General features: G+C 48.4%; 1 protein-coding gene across 5 annotated transcripts in view; it reads right to left on the bottom strand.

The window, feature by feature from the left end:
• Window positions 1-3,521: 3,521 nt before the first annotated feature.
• Window positions 3,522-27,646, bottom strand: part of birc6 (baculoviral IAP repeat containing 6) — a 126,746-nt gene continuing 102,621 nt past the window's right edge. For all 5 annotated transcript variants that reach the window (XM_062519838.1, XM_062519841.1, XM_062519842.1 and 2 more), the window contains exons 67-74: window positions 25,943-26,088; window positions 22,656-22,766; window positions 21,399-21,616; window positions 18,475-18,636; window positions 17,360-17,437; window positions 15,344-15,532; window positions 6,457-6,591; window positions 3,522-4,686 (exon numbers count right to left, since the gene is read on the bottom strand). In XM_062519838.1, coding sequence (XP_062375822.1) covers window positions 4,507-4,686; window positions 6,457-6,591; window positions 15,344-15,532; window positions 17,360-17,437; window positions 18,475-18,636; window positions 21,399-21,616; window positions 22,656-22,766; window positions 25,943-26,088 — 1,219 coding nt within the window. In that variant the 3' untranslated portion in view covers window positions 3,522-4,506. The remainder of the gene's footprint in view (window positions 4,687-6,456; window positions 6,592-15,343; window positions 15,533-17,359; window positions 17,438-18,474; window positions 18,637-21,398; window positions 21,617-22,655; window positions 22,767-25,942; window positions 26,089-27,646) is intronic.

Genomic DNA, 27,646 nt, shown 5'->3' with positions numbered 1-27,646 from the left:
AAATGATAATTACATTGTAAATATATAAGATGACTTAATTGTTTAACTATTTCAATACATAGCATAACTTTACACCATGACAATATGTATAATCGCAAAAATTAGGATAGACCCAATTTGGAGTGAATGGCGACGGAATGTAGGAGACACGATGCCAGTAGTTCACCTATCAAGTAGGGCATCTTGCACCCCCAACACACACTCAAAAACACAGAGAGTCAAGGGCCTTTTATACACTTTCTCTCTTCGTCTGGAACAGATAAAAAAGGGTCATGCTATACCAGTGAGAATAACGTTGCATATGCAATAGAAGGCATTCTGGGCCTGCTCTGGCAATGTCCGACATGCTATATTACGCAGGCTGTATTTTAAATTAGCGTCAAAATGACTCAAAATGAGCTTGACGCCAATATTTTATGGTAGCCTATATACACTGTAAATAAACTTGCATTGTGTTGCTTTAAAGAGAAAAAGAAAATGAATATTGGTGAAAAATTTTTTGTAAGATAGATAGATAGATAGATAGATAGATAGATAGATAGATAGATAGATAGATAGATAGATAGATACCCAAGGGATCAATAAAGTGTCTTTTTGGTGGAATATTTTTTGTAAGTGACATTATTATTTTGAAATAGCCTAATCCAAAAGTATTCCGTTTAGGCACATCATTTTTGTAATCCAATGTAGGCTACTTATTACAAAAACTGGCGTATAGTCTACTCAGTAGTGGATTAGGCCTATATTTCAAAGCAATCTGACCTGACTCGACTACTATTTGAGGGATAATGTCCATCACTTCTCCTTAAACGTCTTATAAGTGGTGTAAAATATTCATAACATATAGCAAAACACATGCAAGTCTCGCATGTAAAACAAAGCCTGGCATTGCAATGGGATGATACGCTGCAGATGACTATAGCTTTCAGCTTTTCCGTGAGAGTGAATGATCTATTGCATGTGTTCCTCATTCCATTTGGAACTGCACGGTCACATTAGAAGGGCTGCTCACCACCGCTCCAAGAGATAACGCCTATATGACTAAGCTCACAGTTTCAACATAAGGCAAAAAACATCATTCTAATAATGCAGAGGGCCGCCAGCGACAGCGTAGCGCATCAGTAAAGCTCACGGCAGTTATTATAGGAATTACCTATTTATTCTTTTTGCTCAGTGTCAATCTCCCACGTTATTTCCCCTGCACACACACACACACACACACACACACACACACACACACACACACACACACACACACACACACACACACACACACACACACAGTATCTCTCCTGAGAATCCCTTTGTACTCTCCTTACTCTCCCCTTCATGCATGACATTTAGGGGGTATGCATGCTCGCAAACGTTATTGAGTCTTGCACAAACAAATTGAGGGCTCTCCTGAGTCATCTGAAAAAGACTGGAAGCGCGGCCACAGCGTGTTCTTGAGTAATATAAGTCGGACGTGACACTCCTGCTTTCATGGGCTCATCTCGAGGCTCCTCTCGACTAATCTACGGAGCTGTCAAGTACACGCCTCGAATGATTGAAGCCATTCTCAAGGTCTAGCATTCAGAGAGGGAATGTATCCTCTTTTTCCGTGTGGTGGGAACAAAGTAATGCACATTTACTGCTGAAGACAACAAAGGATGCCTGATACCGCAGCGTGTGCATGTGGCGTTTGAAGCCTGCGCTGCCAAAGTGGGGAGTGCGCAGTGCTCCAAAAAAAGCACGCAACACACATCACCCTGGCATTGATTGTTGGTGGAAAGTGTCGGCGGTGATGTTGTGAGGGTGGGGAGAAGCGGGGACGGGGGTGAAAAAAGCCCCTGATCTCACACGCTCCGTTTCTTTACGGCTCCATAAAAGCAGTCGGGTTGAGGGCTGCCTGCGTGCTTGGGAAGATGATGAGCGAAGCGGGCAAGGTTAGGGTAGGATGTGGAGATGTTAGTTTTTTCTGTTGCAGCATTGTGAGATTCTACTGTTTGCTTTAGGGAAGGTGCAGGTTGATAAAGAATACTGGCCTTATTCTCTCTAGTTTATGGCATCATCATTTACTGGTTGACTCGAGAAAAATGTCCATCATACGCGACAGTCCTCAGAGACGGTAGATGACCTTTATGAAAAGCTTCTCCAGAGCTTCCTGGGAAATGTAGAGTTTGGGATCATTAAAAGCTTTCTCCCGAGTAAGAAAAGTCAGTTATTTTCTGGAGGGCACGTAGGCCAGCTAAATGCCGCATCTGTCAGGTAACTATATTTTCAGTAATTCAGGGGCACAGTGCATTGCGCATACCTGTAATTGAGGCTCAGAGACCCCTATCAACACCCAGGCAGGGCTGGATTGTCTGACAGATTTATTGGGTGCCGAGCTGCATGCCAGCGCAGTTTATCAGTGCCGAGGGGGGAGAGCCCAGCGCCTCGGGGCTTGCCAGCCGAGGAGGTAATTGAATGTAACCCCACAGGTCCACGGGGCTCTCGGACGAAAAACAGAGCGGTGCAGCGCTTTGGTTATTTTCTACGATTTAACGACGGATTTCATTGTCTGCTTCACCCTCCCATCAAGTGCTAAGTAACAAAAATTACCTCGGGGATGAAGTTGTAAACCACAAAATGCGTAGCCTACCGCAGCCACATGTCTCTAGGGCTAGTGTGCAGAATCTGCAAATGTCCCCCAAGCTTCCCTGGCGCATCGGTTTAGATGAAGATGATTTGTAATAACTTAAGGATGCAATTACAACAATTGAATCTCGCTCTTCTCTTTAGTTTTCCATCAACGACACTATAGTGCATGCACCAAAGACGAATACGAATGTTGATACGTCATGGTATTAAGAGACCTTGTTCCCTTACATATATTTAAGAAGGCCTACGTGAATTTTTCTGATTAAAAAAAATGTGCGTATAGCGGAAAATGATATGGTGCTCAGTGCACCAATGCATCACATCCAACATCCATTTCTCCTTGAGCTTTACAATTCCTTACAAGGCACTGGATAAATAATGTATAAGACACAGTAAATCACAGAGACGAACGTAAGGCTATAGCCTCCTCTATGACGGCGGGACCTCTACGACCTGCTATGCAGTAAACCTTACAGTGAAGTTCTAGATCAGCTGCACAACACAAAACGTTAGGTACTGATCCAAAAAAACACACATAAATAGAAATACTATAACTAAGGTAAGGTATATAAGGTAAGCACACTGTAATATTTTAACCTAATTAAAAGTATTTTCATCTTCAACAGAATATTGGCCTAGAGCTTGCAATAAATTAATATTCCGTTAAATAAAATAATTTTGATAGAGTTAGGGTCAGTCAGGTCAGTTCAATGCTTTATATGTAGTTATTTCCCCCCTCTGGTTGGTTTGTGACAATATCAAGGAATAGCAGCTATTCTCTACAAAAACAAAAGAAAACAACAGACAGAGGACAGACAATACAGTTAAAATGCAAACTCTCCACACATTCAGTGCCCAACTTGCATACACACACAAATCTCCAGAGTCATCACAATATATGTGTGCAAAGTAGAATAGATTGCATTTATTAAACTTGCATTGAAAGTTAGTGAGCAATTAAAAAGGGGAGTTAAAGCATGGCGCTGGTCTCTTACCAGCAAGTGAGAGGGCGACAAGTGATCATAGCGGTTAAGAATATCCATTTCAGCCTTTATTGAAGTTTACAGGTTTTCTGTATAAACCAAATAAGCGATGTCAATGGGGAAATCAGAAGAATCCTCAAACGTCTGAGGGGAGAGGAAGTGTTGGGTGTGTGTTTTATAGATCTTCCTTTTTTTCTTTTTTTTCTTTTTTAAATAGTATCGCAAATGACCAATATATCCTTGGTTACCGTCCTTGCTAACAGTCAGGAAAACAAAACAAAAAGGAAAAAAGAAGAAAAGAAAAAGAAAGAAAACAATAAAACAAATGGAAATGAACATTCAGTAAACATTCTCATCTAAAGGTAGTTCCCTCATATACTCTGATTTCCTCTGTCATTATGTATACATAAACAAGTTTAATAACATACCAGTCAGTGGTTATTTCACAATTGAAAAAACAAAACAAAAAATAAAGAAACAAAACAAAAAAAAAAACACATAAAAGTTTACACTCTTTTACACGTAAATAAAAGCTTGTTTGTTTGTGATGTCTTGTTTTTTCTTTTCTTTTTCTTGAACGGGGATACTGAAGCATAGTTCTGTGTCATCTCCGAGGGGGTTTAGAAGCGGATTGTGTTTTTTTTTTTTTTTTTTTCCTCTGGTCTCAGCTTGGATGCTTTGCAGGTCGTCCTCTGTGGGTTTTTTTTTTCAGCTATTACATAATTAGATTCTTACATACAAATATTGACAAAATCCAGGCTTTCACTGCCATGAACAGTCTATTTAATATCAATGGTAATAGTCGTGTGAGGAGGAAGAGGAGGAGGAGGAAGAATGGGCAAGGGTAGGGCGGCGGGGCTGGGCTGGGCACCGACGGAAGAGGCTTTCGAGATCGAGAGCCTCATAGCTGTCCCTCGCTGCAGTGAGCGTCCTGGCTGCCGCCCGGCTTCTCTCCGTCCTGATTGGGTAGCTCCTTGACCATGAGGGCAGAGGTTTTGTCGGAGAACTCCTCCCCGTCTGGCTCCAGGCCGTCTGGGCAGGGCAGCTTCAGCAGTTCCTCCCTCAGCTGGGCTGTGTGCCTCTGTGCGGAGGACAAGACCACAACACACGACTGGTTAGAACGGAAGCTAGCAACACCACACAACAGCAGCAACGACGACGACAACAGCAGCAACAGCAGCAACAACAGCAACAGTAGCAGCAGCAGCAGCAGCAGCAGCAGCAGCAGCAGCAGCAGCAGTACAGCAAACAGCACATGAAAAGACTTGTAGTGGTACAACAAGTTATAGAGAGAGTATGAAGGGAGGGAGATGGCTGTAATTACTAATTCACAATGTCAACCAGGAACTCAGTGGAAAGAGGCACTTATCATCAACAAATAATAATAATGACATCTCAAAGGCCTTTAACAGTGAAGTGAGGTGGTGGACACAGCTCCAATTTGCATTACATTACAAGTGCATACATTTTTACAATTTTTTTTTTTTACAATGTCTGTGTTTTTGAGTTAGATACATTACAGAAAGACATAGCCGTTCCTTTCATACTGAACACTATTGCAGGCTAACCAGTAGAACACTGAAACGTATGAATCCTTTGTGCAGAGAGGCGGAAATGTGCAATAGTAAGATCAGCAGCTTGATAAAGGACTGTGGCCACGGCACAAGAGAGCGGGTCGGTCCACTCTCCGTTTTTATCAAAGTGTCCACCAGATTATTTACAACCATATTAATTGGGAGTATTTACAGCCTGGAGCAAACCTGCATGCTGGCCTTTTTATCTGCTTCGCTGTTCTGTGTGTATGTGTGTGTGTGTGTGTGTCTGTGTGTATACAAAAGTGTGTGTGTGTGTGTGTGTGTGTGTGTGTGTGTGTGTGTGTGTGTGTGTGTGTGTGTGTGTGTGTAGCCCCAGCAGCTGGTCAGGAGGGAGCCTGGCAGTCAGTGGCATGAATCAAGCCTGTCCAGCTGAACCCACACTGCAGGAGATGGGGGTAGATTATCCTGAGTGGCCAATTCAGACTTCATTAAAACTAGCGTGTGCATGTGAGTGCGTGTGTGTGTGTGTGTATATGAGATGGAAGGGGCGAGTATGTGTGCAAGTGTGTATGTGCTAACGCACACACTTTGAACCGAGCTGAAAATAGGCAATGAATTTTACAACCAGCCGTACAGCTGCAAAGTCAGAAACAGAGAGACATCTGATTTGCCTAAATGCTGGGAGTGCATGTCCTTATCACGTCTTGTTAGTGTGGGCGGGTTATCTTCCATTCTGCTGCTCACTTATAGAGAATGTGTATGTGTGTCTGCATTATCTTTACTGGCGTTACTAACAGGGATCTGTGGGCATTGGATCTCTCAAGTATGAATATGCACATGTAAGCATGTGTGTGAATATGTACTGTATATATTGCCCCCTTAGAATGATAAGATTCCATCTATGTTCTTAGCAGTTCTGAGATGTTCCGCTTCATAGACTTAAGAATTCTATAGAGTTATACCGATACCTGGAATAAACCTCTTTAGATATAATGTCCAAAAGGTGTGTAACAATGCTTATTGCTTGATGTGTCGGTGGACTTGGTACAAATATGGGAGTTCCATTCAGTTCAGATTGTGACTGTGTGGCTGTATCCACAGTCTGACCTACTGCTTGTTGCTGGTGTGGGCGCTCATTACTTCAGGAGCTACAATGTAGTGGAGCAATGAACAGCCAAGTATGTGTGTGTGTGTGTGTGTATTCATTGCCTTAAGTGCAGGTTACCTACTACTCATCACAGGTGTACTGTAACTGGAGTGAGTGAGTGAGTGAGTGAGCGTGAGAGTGTGTGTGTGTGTGTGTGTGTGGTTGTTACCTTGAGAGCTGCAGCGTGGTGGGACATGGTACGGCCCACTCTCTTGTCGCTGCTGTACTGCTGGATGTCTGTGATCCACTCCTCGCACTGGGCCATGATCTCGGCACGCTTCAGGTAAAAGTGCTTATGGATCACCTGGACGAGAACACACACACGAGAGAGACAAACACGTCCATTGTTACGCCGTGTCAAGTCACTGGCAGAACACTCACATCGTCACAATAACAGCGCCGTCCCCGACAGGCACGTTTGTGCTCCCTCCTGCCCCCTCTTCTGACAGACGCGTTGTTCGGCTGGCGCTTCGGTGTGGTAGAGGGCTGTGCATATGCCAGGCTGATTAAAACTCCCCCGGTTCACATGCCAGCCTGTATTACCCATAATCCCCTTGGCCTTTGCCGAGCGCAGTGGAAGGGCAGAACCCTGGGTGCACGGATGAGGGACACGGAGGTGCCGGTGAAAGAGAAAACGAGTACCAGAGAGATGGGGGAAGGGACTGTGTGTGTGTGTGTGTGTGTGTGTGTGTGTGTGTGTGTGTGTGTGTGTGAGAGAGAGAGAGAGAGAGAGAGAGAGAGTGAGTGAGTGAGTCTGAGTGTGTGTGTGTGTGGGTGTGAGTGAGCGTGAATATGTGTGAGTGAGTGTGTGCGAGTGTGTAGTCAAGCAGCTCTGGAAGGCAAACTCTTCCAGCTTTCCCTTCCTCCCCTCCATCCCCATCCCCACCTCTCTTCTCGCTCTCTCGCTTGCCATGCAAAATGCATCTGCCTGCTGCAATCTGGGCCTTGGCAGCAGGTGGGCCTTCTTTCCCTTCGCTTCAGCTGAGAGATGAGTGGAGAACTCGGCAGGCCTGCAGCCCATTTAAGTGTGGAGTCCATGCCCACACACACTAGTAACACCCCCCCCCCTCCCCATCTTCTCCTTTAGTCGATCTACTCTTCCCTCACTCTCATATTCTCTCTCTTCAAGGCTTCCACTCTTATGTGCGCACGTCTTCATACCTCCCGGGGCGTCTCCGTTCACGCAGAACAAGGGTGGGTATCGGCATGAAACACCTGTATACTTTTGTAGCCTTTTGCAAAATTGCAAACGAGAGGCTGCAATTGGGGCTGCATTCTGTCGAGTTCTTTTTGGAATCGCTACAGCTCTAACGAAGGCTACCTACAGTAAGTACCGACGCTGAATATTTCAGACTGCTCGCTCCAAGTTGGAGATGAGGAAAGACAGGCCTTCTCTTAAGAAAACGGGAGAACTTCAGTATAAGGAGCGAGTGACGCACATAATTCCACGGCTGACTGGGTCTCATCAGAAACAGAAAATGGAGAGTTGCTTTCGTCTAATGAGAAATGACTAACATTAAAAAGGTCTCCTGAGTTCCCACAGAGGGCTGATTCACCCCATCAACGCAGGGGACAGGGGGGGCATTGGAGCCAGAGAATGGAATCGTCCTGCCGATGACCGCTCGCTCTCGGGGGCAACACAGCATGCGGTACGGCAGTATGAGATGACCAGGGCCCCTTTAGGAATGTATGTATGTGTGTGTCTGTGTGTGTGCGCAGTAAAAACCTATTATCTAGGGCCAGCTTGCTTAGTGCTTCTCACTGAGAAATGGGCTCAGAAAGAAAGCTCCAGTCTGGTTTCAGCAAAGACTTTTTTTTTTTTAAGTGGTAACAAATCTGTGGGGCTTAATGAATAATCACCACATCTGTTTGCACACCTTCAACTAAATCAACAGCAGCTTGATACATCAATGTAGTCTTTTGCTTGTACCCACTGATGCACAGTGTCTGCTAAATGAATAAATGTAATGTGAATGCACATACACAGACATCTGATGCCTCATTTGACACGCAGACAAACACACAGCGGAGGACCTGTTTGGTATAATTAATGTTGTAGGACAGGGCGTGATGCCGCAGCCAAACGACAGCTGGAGCAGGCGGATTTATTAGTGCTCCAGCTATGCCTTGTGCTCGGAGTTTAACGCAGTTTACTTGAACTGTGGCCACCAATAGCCAGATTGGTGAAGCCATGGCTATTTAGCTTTGCGTCACTCGACGAGCACGGACAAACTAAGAGGAGACCAAAGCCTACCTTAGACTGAGAGACTTTGACTTGGGATTTGGGAAAGATTCTTGAAAGATTGTAGTAATTTAACTAATGCCCCTCATTCAAGCTTTACTCAAAAGACTTACAATCTTTCAAGAATCTTTCCCAAATCTTGTCAAAGTCTGTCAGTGTAAGGTAGGCTTCACTTGAACTGTGGCCACCAATAGCCAGATTGGTGAAGCCATGGCCATTTTGTTTTACGTCACTCAACGAGCACAGACAAACTGACAAACGGACAAACTGAGGGGAGACTAAGAGGAGACAAGTGTCATTCACTATCTACCTCTACCTCACTCAATCAGTCAGTCAATCAGTCAATCAATCCATCAATCAATCAATTAATCAATCAGTCAATCAATCAATCAATGCCTCCTAGAAACAGTTTGTGATGCCTGCAATGGTGCAGAGGGGGAATGAGGTGCAACTGTGCACTAAGTGCTGTGCCACGCTTCATCTCACAAGCCTTGTTTGGAGATCTGGCTGCCATTACTGCTGACTGATGGCTGGTTATTTGCCCAGATCAATCAAGACTAAACTGCTTTGTGTGTGTATGTGTGTGTGTGTGTGTGTGTGTGTTTGTTTGTATGCGTGTGCTTGAGAACATACAAGCGCACGTGCGCATAGACACACACACACACACACACACACACAGACCGATTGGTGCTTAGCTTTTCTTTAATGAGCAAGCTGATGCTGATCGCCAAGAGCACATTCTCAAGGTCATGGCGCTGTGCGGAGCGGGAGGCGGGATCGTTTAGCAGCTCTGGGCTCCTTTCATTGCAAAGCTCCAGGGCTCCATTCACACCATCACGGAGGAGTCAGGCGAGAACAACAAAAGATGGCAGGTATTCTCCAGTAAAACGCGGCCCCCACAAAAGGTGGGGGACAAAACAGACCCAACAGAGAAGGTCATTTGTAACGAGACCCAAATCATTGCGAGGGGAAATCTCATTTGTTTCAGTGCCGGGGACATTTATTAATGGACTCCTATTGAGGAGTCAGATCTCATGGGGTATTTGTGCGTGTCTGTGTGTGAGCTTATGACTTTTGGTATTTGGCACGCGCATCCATCACGTCGTGGAGGAGACACACAGGAGTGCATGGGCACATTAGTCATCAAGTGTGCCACATACACATGTATGGCCATGATAGGTCACGTCTCAACAGATGACCTTTACAAAAAACACGCACGCAAGGGCGTGCACGCAACACACAAAGACGCACACACAGCTCGTCAGCGCTAACAAAAAGAACGCCCCCAAATGGACGTCTGTGGCGCCATAGATTAAGATGCACGCTCACTTTTCCCTTTTTCCCTTCCCATATCCCGCTCATACGCAGCCGATTGCATGTTCGGGTTCTTGGTCCGCTAACAAACTAAGTGACCTTTTAGGTAATGCAGGCTGCAGGGCAGTGCAGGGGGGGGGGGGGGGGTTGAGCGTCTGGGCTTCGGCGAGATCAACATGCAGATAAACGCCTCATCAGTGCAGCCGGAGCCACTGCGGGCCGAAGGTCAACACACTCATGCATACTCTTCCTCACACATGAACGCGCTCCGACCCCGTCAGGGTTGCCTTAACGAGAGATTCCATGTCTTTCGCCCAATTCTGACATTTACCAAATTGACCAAAGGTTGTGAGAGAAACAGAAAAACGCAATCTTTCCGTTTCGTCTTTGTGTTTGCCAGTCGCAGAAGCATTCGCGACGGTGAATGTAAATTTGCTTGCAAAGCATTAGCAAGAGCACTGGTCGGCTGGCGCTCGGGTTAGGGAGAGGAGAGACCGATGGAGACGAGGGAATTGGAGAGGATGTGCACGAGGAGAGCGAGACCAGTGGGAAGAGATGGAGAAGTGGGTGGATGTGGTGTGCGGAGGTGGAGGAGCCTCAGCGAGCCAGACAGCCATCAAGACCCGTGCCGTGCACCACCTCATCTATATACTGACTAAGCCGCCACTGCCCTGCATACATTGTTTGTGTGTGTGTGTGTGTGTGAGAGAGTGTGTGCGTGAGTGTGAATGTGCACGCATACACACACACAGGACGGAACACTCAATCACTGCCACTGCAAGTGTGTGTGGACACGAGCAGAATTCTAAAGCAGAGCTGTATGGCCGTGTGTATGAGTTATTCTGTGTCAAGTGTGCATACAGTATACATCACGGTCTTCCATTATCTGTACAATCTCCGCATTCTAAGCACGCGATGAATATGTGTGTGTGCATGTGTGTGTGTGTGCCCGTGTGTGTGTGAGAGAGAATAAGAAACATGTTTCATCTGTGGGTTGGAATCCTCCAGAGGACAAAGTAACGGAGCCAGCTGGAGATGGCCCTTAAATAAGAACCATTACACTCCACTCATGGAGGTGTGCTCACACTCCCCCCCCCACACCATTATATGTCCCCCTGGACTGTCATGGCCAGCGCTCATTTCCCAAAACGAATTTGCTTAGATAGGCTTGTTTACAACCCCATATACACCTGGCTGTGTGGGTGTGTGTCAACATGCCTCCCCGGCTCTATCTTTAGCAGGAGAACTGGAGGCAGGGACCACAGCAGAGAGGGGAGAAGGAGGAAGCTGTGTCTCTGTGTGTGTGTGTGTGTGTGTAGGGTGATTGATTGCCTTGCCAGCGTTGCCATGGAAACCCCCATGGCTGTGGCGCGCGCACACACAGCGTTCCCAGCCTCCTGGCCCGGCCCTTGCCGAGCGGTGAAGATTCACTGAAACTCACAGCTGGGACGAGCAGCCACACTCAGCCTCCATCTCTCTCTGGCTCTCTCATTTCATCTCTGTCTCTCACCATCTCTCTCTCTCTCTCTCGCTCTCTCTCTCTCTCTCTCCCTCACCATCTCTGTCTCTCCATCTCTCTCTCTGCTCACCATCTCTCTCTGCTCACCATCTCTCTCTCTCTCTCCCTCACCATCTCTCTCTCTCTCTCTCCGTCTCTCTCTGTGCAGTGAGGAGCAGAGGGGCAGTGCTCAACTCTAGCCCCGGGCGCTGTGAGTGGCAGCAGAAGCGGCGTCAGTGTTGGTGCTTGGAGAGGGAAGCAGAGCAGGCGGAGGGGCAGGCTGGGCTGGTCGCCGGGGTGTGTGTGTGTGTGTGTGTGTGTGTGTGTGTGTGTGTGTGTGTGTGTGTGTGTGTGTGTGTGTGTGTGAGGCAGCGAGATGACTGCTGTTCCACCCAGGCTCAACAGAGGGAGAGTTAAAGCCAAACATAAATAATGCACCACCAAGTGCTGTACTGAGCATAATGACTCCACATTAGAACAGGACACACACAACCATCCTGTGAGTGTGAGTGTCATGGGGCGCAAAAGGAGAATTGGAATGTAAGACAGACAACAGCAGGCACATCCTTCCTGTCTCTCGCGCTCTCTCTCTCTCTCTCTCTCTCTCTCTCTTAGACTCTTAGACACATGTTAGTAAGCAAGGTGGAGGGGAGTGGTTTCCGGCAGCTTTAGAGCAACAGTATATTAGTGAAATGAAATGTGCTAATGAGCCGCATGTGTGAGTGAAAAGTAGAAGCTCAAAAGCTGTGTGTCTGTGTGTGTGTGTGTGTGAGAGAGAGAGAGAGAGTGTGAGAGACAAAGACCTGATATCTTCACAGTGTGATTACACACTGATGAACAAGTGGTGTGAATGTTGCATGCATCGCTGGTAAGCTAGCAGTGGAAGACAGTCATGAGGAGTCAAGAAAAGTCAGACTGATATGGTCCAATCAGAAAGCAACCATGGACTATTTACGTCATGGTTTTCAAATGTGTGCGGATTTCACTGTCCGCATCAAAAATGGGAACTTCCAATTTAAAACAAGGCCGACAGCATTTTGAAATGGTTCATTTGAGTAGCTCGAAAATGCCGGAGTAGTCTAGATGAGAGACGAAAACATTGCAAAACAACTTCGGAATCAAACGAAAAACAAACAGCGCAGATGGATCCTAAGTCAGTGACACCCAAAAAACAAATGGCCCAATCACACTCCAGAGGAGCTCGTGTGTGAACAGTCCTCGCGCCATCTCCGTTCCTCTCTCTCTCACCCACTCACATCTCAATCCATATTTTAGCATGGGATGTGACCTGTTATTGCTAATTCCACCTGACAATCTCCTTTGGCATTATTTAAAGCCTCCTTTTCCTCATCCGGTCCTATAAATAGGCACAGGATGCCAGATTCTCACACGTAGAGAGAAATCTCCGCCCCAAAAATAAATCCAGCGGTAGACCCGCTCCCGTGCAGGTGGGGACTGAGTGAGAAGGCACAGCCTACTGTGAGTGACTCGTGTTTGGCTGGCAGGCTGTTTATCTCTCCTTTCCTGGTGCCCTCTCCCCCTTCCCTTGCTCCAAATATGAGGATGGTGAGGGAATGTCGGAGGAAACCTAATTGAATTTCAGGGGCAGGGAGGTGTGTGTGTGTGTGTGTGTGTGTGTGTGTGTGTGTGTGTGTGCGCTTAGGCAGTCACTTGAAGACCTGCCGTCTCCCCGCTCGTGAGCCAATGGTTCATTTCACCCCCAGCACTGACGTCAGAAGACCGTCACTCGGATGTGGCTGGATGCTTGTGCGTGCGTGCCTGAGTCCCTGTGTGTGTGTGCGTGTGTATGTTGTGTGTGCGTGCCTGAGCTTCTCTGTGTGTGTGTGTGTGTGTGTGTGTGTGTGTGTGTGTGTGTGTGTGTGTGTGTGTGTGTGTGTATGTGATAAACATACAAAACATTCTTTCACATTCAGCACATCTGCAGTCCTATGAATCGGTGAGCAACATCCTGGCACAATCCACCAAATTCTGGTTTTAGAACAAACAAAAACAAACAAACATCAAATTCAACAAAAGCAGAGTCTCTTGGGACTCACTCTGCTTTTTTTCTTTGCGTGTTTGTTTATCGTTGTATTTTCTTTTCCACTATGTAAAGCGACCTTAGGCTTGAGAAAGATACTATATAAACGTAACTTACTGTTTTTATTATTAGATGAACCACAGTGAGAGTGTGTGTGTGTGTATATGTGTGAGATGCTATTGAAGACACACAAGAGACACACACCCTGCCTTGCAGTGTTTATCTCTGTCCCTGTCTTCTGCTTCCACTGTCTCATGTGCCTGGCATGTTGCCCAGCAGAATGGGCAGGGCACACTGGGAGAATGGGATCAGGTCTCATTAACGCCGTCTGCTAGTGAGACCGTGCCAGCACAGGTCAGGGATGGCACCATTGTGTGTATGTTTATGTGTGTGAGTGTGTTATATTAACATGAGTGTGTGTGTGTGTGTGTGTGTGTGTGCATATTATACGAGGTTGACATGAGCGTGAATGTGTGCGCGTGTGTGAGTTGTATAATTTTCTGGCTCGTCTTCGCACTCCTCCGTGTCTGGTGCGCATCTAAACAATGTCACGCTGAGAAACAACATTTGTCCTGAGACTGGGACGGACAGCTCTCCCCCCCCCCCCCCTCGCCCTGGTCTCAGGTAGGGCCGGAAAATCCATTACCATTTGGCAAAGCCCCAGTAGTTTGGCAGCAGTGCAGGCATCTGGGACCTTAATTGGATTTCATGTTTCTTTCTTTCTTTTTTTTTTTTTTTTAAAGTCTTCTCTCTTTAATCCAGCTCCGCCCTTTCCAAGCCAAATAATTGAATAGACACTGGCTTTCTCCCGCATGTAAACACATTCTAACAACACACACATACACACACCACCGTACACCCCCTCCACCGCCCCGACCCTTCCTCCATCCCTACCTCCATCCCTACCACACAGGTAACACAAAGGAGGAACATGGCACCTAACCCACCATACCCATGCATCCCCAGAGGTGAAGGAATCCAATAAAGTGTAAACATCCTGCTGTCTGTAGGAGAGGACATTTCACTTCCACAGAGGAATAAGGGGACAAAGAGAGGCAGATGGAGCACGAGACACCAGGGGAGCTGAAGGTAAGGGTCCCACGTCACGTCGTCTGACTGATCGGACATTCTACCTCTGAACTGGCGGGGGTGTCTTTTCATCCGCCCTGGCACTGCCCCACACTCACAAGGGGCTGCCAGCCACGCCAGTCTGAGCACACATCATTAAGTCCCCCCCCCTCTCCTCCACCCTCTCCCCCCGCGCCCCATTCCTCTACCTTGCTTACGCTCTGAGTGGAGCGGCTTGAGTGATCGCTGGCACAGGGGCCGAGTCAAGGACAGGAGGAAATCAAGAGCGTGCGTGTGTGTGTGTGTGTGTGTGTGTGTGTGTGTGGAGGATATTATATACATCCAGAGGATATTATCTGCCCTCGGAATGAATTAATAACACCAAATTTATGATGTGACGGTGGCCTGATCGCTGGGGCAGGGGCGGGGGGTGGGGGGGGTGGAGGTGAGTGTTGACATTTCTGAGCATCGCTGGTTCTTGGGGTGCAAATTGATTTGGGGCTGTTCGTGTGGAGGCAACGGGAGATGAACATTTAGGAGGGGCTGAGATTCATCAAGCGTGTGTGTGTGTGTGTGTGTGTGTGTGTGTGTGTGTGTGTGTGTGTGTGTGTGTGTGTCTGTTTTCGCAGATACTTTAGCAGGGTCAAGGCCAGGGCGTCTAGCCTGACTGAGTGTATTTGTGTGTGAGAATGCGAATTAGTTTATTTCTCCTGCCACTTGTGCTCTTGAAAATATATCACAGGCTGCACGTGCTTGTGGTTCTGTGTGTGCATGTACTATATGTGTGTGTGTGTGTATATGTGTGTGTGTGTGTGTGTGTTTCCTCATCATTTGTTCAGCTGCTTATGGGACTGTGGATCTACCTGCGTGTATGTGCTGTGTGTCTCACTCACCTCCTTGAAGCAGGGAGAGGGGTTCCTCATCTGTTCCAGCATGGCCCACTTGACGGTGGCTTGCCGGATGTTTCCGTCGTACTCGCGGGAGCTTTGCGTGCCGCTGGGCGTTCCCCTCGAGCGCTCGTAGCCAGGCTCGTTAAAGTACGGCTCTGCCACCAGGATCAGAGACTGAACAGACACTAGCACCTACACACACAAACACAAACAATGAGGTCCATGAAGCATACTCCATACAAGTCTTCAATATATAACAGTGTGTGTGTGTGTGTGTGTGTGTGTGTTGGGGGGGGGGGTGTTGGTTATTACTGTAAAACTATTCTGAACTCAGATGTGCTAAATTAATTCTTGAAAACTTTGTCTGCATCTGGGCTACATTTGTGTATTTGAGGTTGCCCCCTTCAAACAGCTGCACACTTGGCCTATGTTCTGCGCCGTGGATTAGCATATGAGCGTGAGCCAAATGAGGAGCCGGGGTCACAGGGTCGTGGGGTCACAGGGTCGCGGGCCCCGGGCCTGGGGAGCCGGAGCGCTGATAAGCGTCTGCCCTAGCCGGACCGCCGGTCTCTCCGGAAGAAGGCATCTGCTTGCGGGACGGAATGCTAATGAGGGCGTCTCCAAAAGGTCGCGGAGCTCAGCCACGGCTGGGCCACGATTAGAAAAGTTCCGTTTTTTCCCATCTCCGGTGGCTACACCTCCAAGTGTCGCCGGGAAAAGCCCTTGCTTGCTATCTGACCCGGCTAACCTTGAACTTTCCGGAACATCCCCCCACCCCCCTCCACCGCACGTCCGTGCATTCCCTGGACAGCGCGGAGGCGGTCCCACAGCCCTCCCTGGCACGCCGCTGGCCGCTCTGATTTCCATTATCGACCCCAGCGGACGCTAACTAAAATGATAATCAATGGAGACATCTCTATGAACTTTCTCCACCGCACCGCCCGCACCCCACCCATCCTTTTTTTCAAAGGACGAGAGATTGGGGGCGGAGGAGCAAATGGGATGGAGGACGGAGGACGGAGCGGAGCGGAAAGGGGATGGGTGGTGCCCACACTTGCTCGCTGAGGGAGATCAATAAAAGCGGAGAACACCAATTCCCTAGTTCTCAATAGAGGAGGGCCCATGTGATGCATGGGCCTGCGGCATGGGGGGTGGTGCTGGTCGGGAGTAATGGAGGAATATCAGTCTGAAGTAAATCAGATAATGGGTGACACGGGGGATGGGGATGGGGATGGGGGGGGGGGGGGGGCAGGGATGATTAGGGCCTGATGATGATCTGCTAGCGTGGGCTACACACGGACGGTGGACAGGAGCAGACTAGAGGCCCGAGCACCTCACACACACTCTCCGCTGGTTGAGCCTCCTGACTACGGCTGGGTCCGGAGAAGAGCTCACATCCCTCAGCCACGCGGAGACCTCAGACCAAAAGGCTCCACAAGGAGCGCTCACGGCAGCGCTATCTGTTTCCAGAACACCAGACGGGCAAGTTGTCGGTGTGTGGCAACAAATACGTGACTCTGACAACAATCATGACATGTTCACCGACACGCTAGCCAACTCTATTCCAGGAAACAAGGGCCTAAAAATAGAGATGGAAGACCGAAAAGATCTGCATGAGGCATTTATGTGTCTGTCTATTCGTGCATCCATCCACTCTTAACCCCCACCCTCCACTTGAGATAAAATGGGGTCATGTGACCAGTCAGAGTCTCTCTCTCTCTCTCTCTCTCTCTCGCTGGGGAGGCTGCAGTATTTATCATGTTCAGAGCAGCTAGAGAGAGAGAGCTGCTGGAGGGTGAGACACACAGCCTGTCTCCCCAGGCACCCTGCTGTGGGAGCCTGAGAGTGATGCTCCATACACGGTCTGGGGAAGCATGAGGGCAACCTAACGCAGCAGTAGATTGGCATGGTCATTTAAAGACACGCAGAGGGGATTTCATATGGGGTGCCTGTAAGGGGTGTGTGTGTGTGTGTGTGTGTGTGTGTGTGTGTGTGTGTGTGTGTGTAAGAATGAGTTACCTGTAAAAAGCTAGAGGTTTGTGGGTTCCACTTCTCCTCTGGTCGACCATGCCAAGTGTTCAGGATACTTAAACACACCTGAGATGCAGAGACAGAGCGGGAGAGAGGAGGAGAAGGAGAAGGAGGGAGGAAGATTAGAAGAAAGATTAGGAGAAAGGGCAGAGGAAAGACAAAATGGGGGGGGGGGGAAACAGCAATCAACAACATGTTTCAGATGCATTGCCAAACACACAGAAATGCATTCACACATCTGCTTCACTCACTCTCACTCTGTCACTGTCTCTCTCTCTCTGTCTCTCTCTCTCTCTCTATCTATCCATCCATCTATCTCACACTCTCTCTTTGCTCTTTGGTGGATAAAAAGCGCATATCTCCAGTCCATCAGAGTGGCATGTCTGATGTCTAAAGCACACAGAGTAATTCCTGGAGCAGCTGTCACCTCCCATTATGAGAGTCCATGCTCTCCGTCAGAGTGCAGCTAATAAGGGCCAGGGGACGGGAGCCACCAGAACACCTTTACCACTGCTGACCGCAGGAGAGGGGAGCAGGAGCTAGTGATGGGCTGTCTTTCTGGGTGTAGACAAGTGTGTGTGTGTGTGTGTGTGTGTGTGTGTGTGTGTGTGTGTGTGTGTGTGTGTGAGAAAGAGAGTGTGAGTGAGATGTAGGGGTCGGGGGAGTAAGATAAGTAAATGAAAGAGTCGAAGACATAATAATTGGGACTAAGGATAGAGAGGAGATCTCTCTAACAGATATATTGTACGCACAAACGTACCCACAAACATACACACAACGTGTTAAATATATATTAAATTTAGTGGGGTAGACTTAAAAAAACACGAAAGCTGCTGAAGGCTGCTTAACACCCCTGTCACATTAGCTACAAGAGACAGCGACAACTCCACCAACTTGCCGTTGAGTGGGGAGGTGCTTTGCGGGTGATTGATGGCTAGCGATTTCTACGTGCTAGGTGGCTGACATAGCTCGTACATAACTTCAGATATATCTTTTGGTTACAAAACCTGTTTTTTTTTTTATTAGTTTTATTTAAAAGTTGCGTTTTCTCTAGACGAGAGCGTGGCCACAGGCCTGGAGCGGGCGGCTGGGGAGAGACTCACTTTGCCGTCGTTGTAGAGGTTGGGGTTAAAGCGCACGCTGTGGCCTCCGGTGGTCTCCAGGTTGACCAGAGGGGGGGAGTTGGGGTAGTCCTGGGGGAAGTACACGTCAAACTCAAAGCAGCCGTTTGCATATGGGGTGTCTGCCGGACCAGTAATCAGGACCTGCGCGGAGAGGAACACACACACACACACAGTGAGAAACAAAAAATACCACTGTTGTGTTGATGGTTAATTCATAAAGCACACAGGACCACAGTTCAGTTCAGGATTCCAACACATTATCTCAGGAGTTTTTGTGCATTGCAAAAAAAGGGAATCTACATTAATTTGAGGGGCCTTCAGTTGTGCTTTGACAGGTTGTCAATTTGTGATGAGCACATCACACAGGTACAGAAGACCAGTGTCGACATCAATCAGTGTGGAGATGTAGCAATGGAGCACAACCAGAGGAAAAGTGAGATTGCGCCTCACTGAGCACTGACTAAAGTGAGCTCTCTCCCTGTGTGTGTGTGTGTGTGTGTGTGTGTGTGTGTGTGTGTGTGTGTGTGTGTAACCTTCTCTTTCCTGATCGATGGAGGAAAGACCTCTCATCCAGGAGGAAGGACAGGGTAGTCTTCAGCGAGCAGCCCATTACACAGTCACAGGTATTCAGCCTTAGTTGCTGTGTGTGTGTGTGTGTGCGCAATGTATGTGTATGTGAGCATTTGTGTGTGAGTGTGTGCTCAATTTTCTGGCTCTCTCCTCTCGCGGCCCTCAGAGCAGTGGGTAATCTGATGTGAAAGGCACAGGGGCGAGACCTTGTTTTGAGTGCATTTGGCGCTGCCATCTTGAAACAAACCCCAGGGTTTAGTGCTGGTTGGGCAGCGCAGAGGATCACAGACTAAGGAGGCAGCGTGTGTGTGTGTGTGTGTGTGTGTGTGTGTGTGTGTGTGTGTGTGTGTGTGTGTTTCTGTGTGTGTGTGTGTGTGTAAAGAGACGCACAGAGACAAGAAACAAGGTGTTTGTGCTCAAACGTCAAAACCGAGCATACAGCTGACTATTCAGCATCCAGAGCGGAGGAACAGAGAAAGAATCGGACAGCTACAAGATTGAGGAAGACAGATCTAAAAAGCTCTGGCACAGAAACTGATTGAAAAAAAAAAAGAAAAAAAAGAAGAGGCACAGGAGTACAGAATAGGGGGTGGGGGATAAAAAGAAAGAAAGAAAAAAAAAAAAAGGTTTGGACGGGAGTCCCTATGACAAATAGAGAGCGAGGGAGAGAAGCTCCCACAGAGAGAGAGGAGTGAGTGCTGAGCCGTGGCACTGTTCTGAAAGGCAGGGAAGGACGGATTAAGAAATCATCCACACAGTCATACATTAAAGACATCCCTCTGCAGATGCAGCTCACCGGAGAGACAGGGTCTAACCAGGTCAGCCAAGGCAAGCCCTCCCTCGGAGGAAATAAAGAGGAAACCGAGGGAGAGGAGGAGGAGGAGGAGGAGGAGGAGGAGGAGGAGGAGGAGGAGGAAGGAGAGGAGAAGGAGGAGGAGGAGGAGGAGGAGGAAGGAGAGGAGAAGGAGGAGGAGGATGGAGAGGAGAAGGAGGGGAAAAAAAGAGGGGGAAGAAATGTCTGTATACTCTGGTGGAAAATCCTTCGGACGGGACCAGCGGGGATGCGGAGACTGAGGCGCAACGTTGCCACGGCAACAGGCAGGCTCAGTGGCCCGCGTCGCCCCGGGGGTCGGGGGAGTGTCGCTCAGGCGCGAAGAGTGTTGTGACAGCAGCGCTCAGGCCCCACACTGCTCGCGCACCCACACCATGAGAGCGCGCACGCGTGTGTGTGTGTGTGTGTGTGTGTGTGCGTGTGTGTGTGTGTGTGAGAGATAGAAAGTGAGTGCACACATGCATAGATATTCATATCTGAGCAGGCTACACTCTGCTATTAGGCAACATTAAGATTGCATGTTAATGCACACGTTCGGTTCACGAGAGATGCGAGGAGGAGGAGGAGAGAGGGAGAAGAATGAAGAGGAAGAGGAAGAAGAAAAGTGGAGCGGAGAGACGAGAGAAGGAGAGAGAGAGACGCAGCGTGGAGAGGACACGACAGACGAACGCGGACGTCTCTCCTCCTGACTCAGTGCCACACACTTTGGCCTTTTCCGGCGCTGGCCTTGCGAGCCCGGGCTGGTGTGCGCGGCGCGGACGAAGCTCTCCAGCGGAGCGTGACCGAGACACGGCGGACCGGACGAGGGGCTCTGACATTTAGCCGCCGCCGCCGCCGTTAATCAGGACGCCGGGTGACGGCCATTTATGAAATGTCATTAGAGAGTGATGGCCCGCTGTCGGGTTCGCCCGGAGCCGGTGCGGAGGTTCTGGTGGCGGTGACGATGGGGGCGGCACCAGCCCGACAGCTCCGCGCCCGTTAATGGTGGGGTAGCGGGTGCAGATGGCGCTCTTGATTTCGGTTACGGGGGGAACGTGGAGGTTCCGTTCCAGTCAGCCGTGGCTAAGTCACAGCCGAAATAACTGGAGTCCCGCTGAGTATCCCTCTCACACCACACACACACGGGCCTTAGGGGAGCACTACTAACTGGTGCACTCCTCACTCCCTCGGTATCTCCTCACACACCCGCCAAGAGCCTTTGAGTGAGCTCTTGTGCTGCAGATGCGGCCCCAGCAATAACGCCTTTATTAAAAAAGCCCCCAGCCTTGCGCACAGAGGCAAACACCACACAGGGAAAAAATAGAAGTGTGTGTGTGTGTGTGTGTGTGTGTGTGTGTGTGTGTGTGTTCACACACGTGATAGAGTACATGTATGACCGTGCATGCACGTGTGTGAATCTGTCTGTGTAAGAAAGATGTTTTATTGTGTGCACAAAAGTGGGGAGTGAAGTGTGTGTGTGTGTCCGTCCGGGGGTTGCTGGTTGCCTGCCTCAGGCCCGTACCTTCATGATGTCGAGGCGCTCCTCGTCGCAGCGGACGAAGACTGAGGAGGAGGAGGAGAGGGGCAGTGAGGTGGACAGGGTGACGGCCTCCTGGGCCAGCCGGCGTGCCCGCGCGGCACTGTTGGCATCGCTGGCATTCTTCACCTGAGACATGTAGTGGTAGTTCACCTTAAACACCAGCTTGCCGTCCTCGTCCTCCGACACCATCTCAAATGTGTCTGTGGGAGACAGACACACACAGAGAGAGAGAGAGAGAGAGAGAGAGAGAGGAAGGAAAAACAAGTGTAAAAAACACACATAAAGGAGGGAAAAAATAGCCAAAGATTAAAGGCTGCTATGGAAACCTTTTTCACAGAAGACACACAGCACCTTGAAAACACCTCGCGTCCATCCTCCTGCTCTTTAATCACACAGCTTCTCTCTGTCTGCCGACCTCCTGGGGGCTCTACCTGCCCCCTCTCTCTCTCTCTCTCTCTCTCTCTCTCCCTTTCTCTCTTCTTTTGCCACCGTCTCTCCATGTTTGTATTGGGGGACCGGTGCAAACCTGTTTGCGCTGGTGTCAGCTGCGATTACTTCAGACGTCTCCCGCTTGCAAAAATCAATTGCGGCGGAGCAAAAGTCTGGCCATCAATCAGCGGGTGGCGGGATGAGAAGTGACAGTCAGAAAAGCCCTCCACGTCCCCCCACCCTCGAGAGACGCGGCGCACACACAGTGATGGCATTATGGATCATTCCTGAGTGGAGACGCACGCGGCCTCTTCAGCAGCTTCCCTCTCACTCTCACACTCTCTCTCTCACACACACTCTCTCACACTCTCTCTCTCACACACACTCTCTCACACTCTCTCTCCCTCTCTCTTTCTCACACTCTCTTTCATCCTCCATCGCTCTCTCTCACTCTCTTACTCCCACCCTCTTCTCTTGCTCACACCCTGCATTCCTCTTTCACACACTTTTCTGCATCTTCTCTCCCTCACTCACTACAGCTTCCACTCCCTCCCTTTCACCCTCCATTTCTTCCACTCATTCTACCCCCCTGTAATGCTCCTTCTCTCCCTCCCTCCTGCATTCACTCTAAGCAGAGAGGAACAAGGGACAACAAACGCAGGCAAGATCTAAAAGGAGGGTGGTGGCTTGGATCAGTCTCATCAGCCCTCTAATCCCCCACCTGTGCTCTCTAAACCCTGATACCTGATGCCAATTTCCCCCTCTCTCAGGTTTCTCCCCACTGCGCGGGCCGGTCAGGGGCAAACTCACCAAACTGGAGCTTCTTCATGGCCGCCACATACTTCTCCTCCAGAGAGCGCAGGATGGACATGGGCTTGGGCCTGGTGGACGTCTTCTTGGAGGACTCGGCCAGCTTCTTTTCTGTGGGGGGGGGGGGAAGAGATAGAGAACGTTTTATATTAAATGTGTTACTTAGCAGACAGAGAAAATAGGATAGACGGAAAGAACACTGATGAGTAAAATGTCAATAGGGAAAAACAGCAAGGATGGAAGGACAAAGACATCCATAGGCAGGGACTACCAGCCTGCAAAAGGTCCCTGGGCCCTAAAGCACACCCTTCCCTGCCCTTGGCTGTGCTGTGAGTGCAGGGCCTCCACATGCAGCAGGCCTCTAACACACAGGGTTGGTTAGCGAGGGCAACACAACACGAGGCCCTTGCTGCTGTTGGTCTGACTTTCCCCATCCATAACAGTGAGGAAAATAAAACCGCAAGGAAGAAAATAATCATTAAAAAAAAGACTGCAGCTTTCAAGGAGATCTTTTCCTTGTTTCTCCAGTTGTGGATGAGAAATATAGAGAGATTGGGGGGGGGGGGGGGTGGGTAGCAAGAGAGAGATGAAGACAGTGCGTGTGGGTAGAGGTAGAGAGAGAGAGGTAGAGAGAGAGAGAGAGATGGGGAGAGAAAGGTGTGTAGAGAGAGAGAAACACAAAGCGAAAGCATTAAAACTGACAAATGACAGCTACATCATTACAAGATGGTGATATTGTATCTGGCAGAGTCCTCATTTCTTCTGCGGCGTGGGCGCTCTTATCGACAGCTACACCCTGACGCCAGAGAAATAATCACACTGGTGGATCCCTCCGTCACCTCTCTGCTATCACTAAGCCCACAGAGCGAGAGAGGGGGTGGGGGTGGAGGCTCTATATGCATAAACATAATTAACTATCTATCAGGGTTCCCACTCTAACTCAAATGTAAAATTCCATGACTTCTCCCTGACAAAAGAACTGCATTTCCATGACCTTACTACCTTATGAATGAGCAGCTACGTGGCGTTGTAGAAACGTTTACTTTTTCAAGCGAGATTAATAAATTGCCATTGAATAAACAAAGTTGGGCTAACCACAACTGATCAAGCAAACCGTAAAGCTAACGACCAGATATACACCAATTCTGCATGGAAATGTATAAGGAGCTTGGTTCCAAAGCGCTATATCTCCATTCTTTAACACGTTAATAAGTCATGCTATTTAATCATCTATTTCAGGTAATGTCAATAAAATTGCAGTTGTGCAGTTTTTATTGGGTAAAGATAAATCAAATAACAATAGCCCAATTGCAACTCCACTAAAAATGATTTGGAAAACATAATAAAAAATGATTTATGAAAATTAATGAAAATGGAAGAAAGTGTTTTGGGTAGAGGATTTTAAACTACTACAACAAAATTCCCTGATATTCCATGACTTTGCCCCCAAAAAGACCAAATTCTCTGACTTTTCATGTCTAGAATAGACTCCATTCCATTGTATTCCAGAAATTCCATGACCAGTGGGAAACCTGATCTATATTTACAAAATGATATGGTGGCTGTAGCCCCCGCGTGCAAATCCCTAGGCACGGTGCATTGATATTCCTACCTGGATGCATGCGCCACCATATTAAATTACTTTGCATTTAACTTGTCTATGACGGTAAGCTTAGTCGGTGCGCAGTGCAAAAAAAAAAAAAAAAAAAGAAAAAGAAAGGGGGAAAAAAAGCCTTTGGATGTCGATACCATCATTTATTCCCCTTCCAGCTCGCACATTAGACGCTGCATATCGACACGCGCCGACGCACGAGCCGGTCAATACAGAGATGCGCGAAAAGAGGCCTCGTCAAATCCCAGCCCCCTCGTTAGCCTGTCTTTGACCGTTTCTTGGAGACGAATCACTAATTAAACAGTTAACCCCCCCCTCCCCCTCGCGCGCTCACATTCCGCACGTTCGTCTCCAGCACGGAGACGCAGTGCCATTCCCCCTTCACCGACATCCCCCTTCCTGGACTGAGAGAGGGAGGCGTCCGCTATCCTATGGATTTCCTTATAGGAGGTGACAACCGCATTGATCTGAACTTGCACATACGGGCAGCATGCCCAAACCACACGCCTTCCTCCTCGCCAGCTTCCCAACCACCATACAGCCAGAGAGGGTTAAAGCAGAGTAATGAAGGATCTTTGATACAGCTCTCAATGGTATGCCAGCACGCCTGTGGTTCTGTACGTTTGTGTGTGTGAGAGCGAGAGCCTTGGTGTGTGTGGACAGACACCTGTGTGCCTACAGTATGTGTGTAGGCTTCTAGGTAGGCCTTGTTTGTGCTTGTGTGTGTGTGTGTGTGTGTGTGTGAGAGAGAGACTTCATACAAAGATAGGAAGGAGCTAATTAATACAGCTACTAGAGGAGGAGGAAGAGGAGGAGGAAGAGGAGGTGGAGGAGGAGGAGGAGAGGGGACGTGGAACAGTTAATCATGCCTAACACACGTATCAATAGCAAGCTTTTTTACTGACAGTGAGCAATAGCCAGCCAAGGAGTTCTGCAGTAGTAACGTTTATGGCAGCCATCGCAGTCAATATGTGCGTGTGTGTGTGTGTGTGTGTGTCTGGTCCCTTGTGCAGACCGGACACTCTTTCTCAGTCTGTCAGCAACTCTAAAGCCCTCTCCCAGGAGGACAGCTTGATGTCTTCAGAAAGAGTAATGGTGGGGTGTGTGTGTGTGTGCGGGCGCTGTAATGGTCAGACCTATTGAGTGTGTGTGGTGTGTGTGTGTGTGTGTGTGTGTGTGTGTTGGTTTGATTGGCAGGTCTTGCCCCATCGAGGAAAGGCTTGGAGTATATGCTCAAGATCCAAAGGGATTTGGCACAGGAAAAACTCCTATGAATTTGAGTGATTGTGTGTGCGTGTGTGTGACTGACCACCATATCAGATGGCACCGCCGTCCCTGCAGAGGTGACAGTCTATCACAGTCACAAGAGGGAGTGTGTGTGTGGGCGTGTGTCTGTCCATGGTGGCTAAAGTTAGAGACCCACTTCTTTGCCCTTGTCTGGAGAGTGCGGCAGACATACCAAGTCTTTCCAGAGGGACAACCAGAGGACATCAATCCACACTAGACGGCACAAAATCAGCAGAAGACTCTCTTTGGTCTGAACACCTTGGCCAAGGCAACACTGCAGCCAACACTCTCTGTCCTCAATCATCCTCCTAATAAGTTTCCCCATTTTCTTCTTATCCCTCCCCACACACACACTCTCTCTCTCTCTCTCAAACACACACACACACACCTTGGTTGGCCTGCCGCAGGCTGGTGGTGGCGGCGTAGACGATCTCGGCCGTCCTCTGGATGTCGGGCACCAGTAGGGTCAGGCCCTCCGGCTCGGGGTCCGATGGCTCGGCCTTCACCACTCCTTTGCTCTTGTCTTTTTTCGACCTGCGAGTGGACAGACGAAGCCAAACGTTAGGGTGGTCAAACTCAATGTTTTAAAAAACTGTGACAAAGATTGACTGAAACAAAATTAAAGGGAAGGATGGGTAGTGGATTTGGCAGTAGAAGTTGTTTGAATTGGATTTTAAGAAGAGAGAGAGAGAGAGAGAGAGAGAAACAAAGAGTAAAAAGAAATGAAAACTACATCAGTTTTACATAAGGCTCGCATATCACTGCCACTCCCATTGCCACGTACTTGTGTCTTTCTATAATTCACAACCATACGCAGTCATGTATTATTCATGTATGCATCTGCATGTTGAAAAACAATAAACACAAACTGAGAGGGGCAGAGGAAATCCGAAGACCTTGCAGCAGCGCTGACGAAAAAGTAATTCATTAATAGACCAGCAATACGACACGGCAAATGATTTGCTGTTAAGCGCAGAAACACATTATTATTTCAAAAAGGGGCACGAGTGACCTTGTGCCCACTTACTCAGATTGCACGAGGTTTTTAAAGGCTGAAATGTACCGGCCTTTACCGAGGGAAATGTCTAGAGCCACCCACTAAAACGCTTTTCTGGTTACTAAAGATGATATCCGTGTCCGTTACGGCGGTGATCCTCTGTAAAAACCAACGCAGAGTGTTTTTTTCTTCTCCTCTGCCATGATGTGGAGCTGCTGGAGTGGGAGGCTCCAGTCGAGCGGAAACGCTAGCGAGTGGCACGCCGACACAGGCAACAGGGAGATACAGCTTTTACGGACCGCTAGGACACGGCGGCGACATCAGATGGTCAGACACACACTCTCTCTGGTAGATAGGTCACTTCTGCATTAAGCGATGTTTTTACTTGTGGTCTGTCCAAATAACCTGAATTTTTCATGAGCTAACTGTCAAAAGGAACATAGGGAACAAGGGCAGGAGAAGGTCCTCTCCACACACACGCACAGAGGTAAGGAAGACAGGGACCGAGGACAGAAGAAACCCAGAAGCATCAGAGGGCACAGAGTGAATGAGTGTGTGTGTGTGTGTGTGAGTGTGTGTGAGAGAGAGAGCGAGAGAGAGACAGAGAGAGAGACAGACAGAGACAGGGAGAGAACATTTGTAGGTGAATCCTCAGATAGAATAATAAAAGTCAGTCCAACAAGGGCAAAGACAGACAGACAGACGCACGGACAGTCTCGGAGGCAGGGTGAGTTATGCCATCGTTTATGACCCTGCAAAGCAAAACCAGTGGCTTACAGTAGCGCTCAATGCTATATTGAGAAAATCCACGATAAACAAATGTTCTGGCTAAAATTTTGAATTTCACGTTTTCGCTTAATTCGACAGTATACAGTCCACACATATCGTGAACACATTTCATGGAAAAACATCTCGTTGGAAACATATCGTTGGAAAGCTTAGTTTATGGCCGTTCATGTGAACACAATAACTCAATTTGATCAATTTTACCAAAGCGACTGGTTTTGCCTTGCAGGGTCACATTTGTAAAGATGCAGTGCCCTGCACACAGAGAAGTGGGCTAGAGGATTGGTGCCTTAACACATTAGTGTTAGT

Source organism: Sardina pilchardus, chromosome 18, assembly GCF_963854185.1.
Source record: "Sardina pilchardus chromosome 18, fSarPil1.1, whole genome shotgun sequence".
NCBI lineage: Eukaryota > Metazoa > Chordata > Actinopteri > Clupeiformes > Clupeidae > Sardina > Sardina pilchardus.
This window is presented reverse-complemented; position numbering and strand designations above follow the sequence as displayed.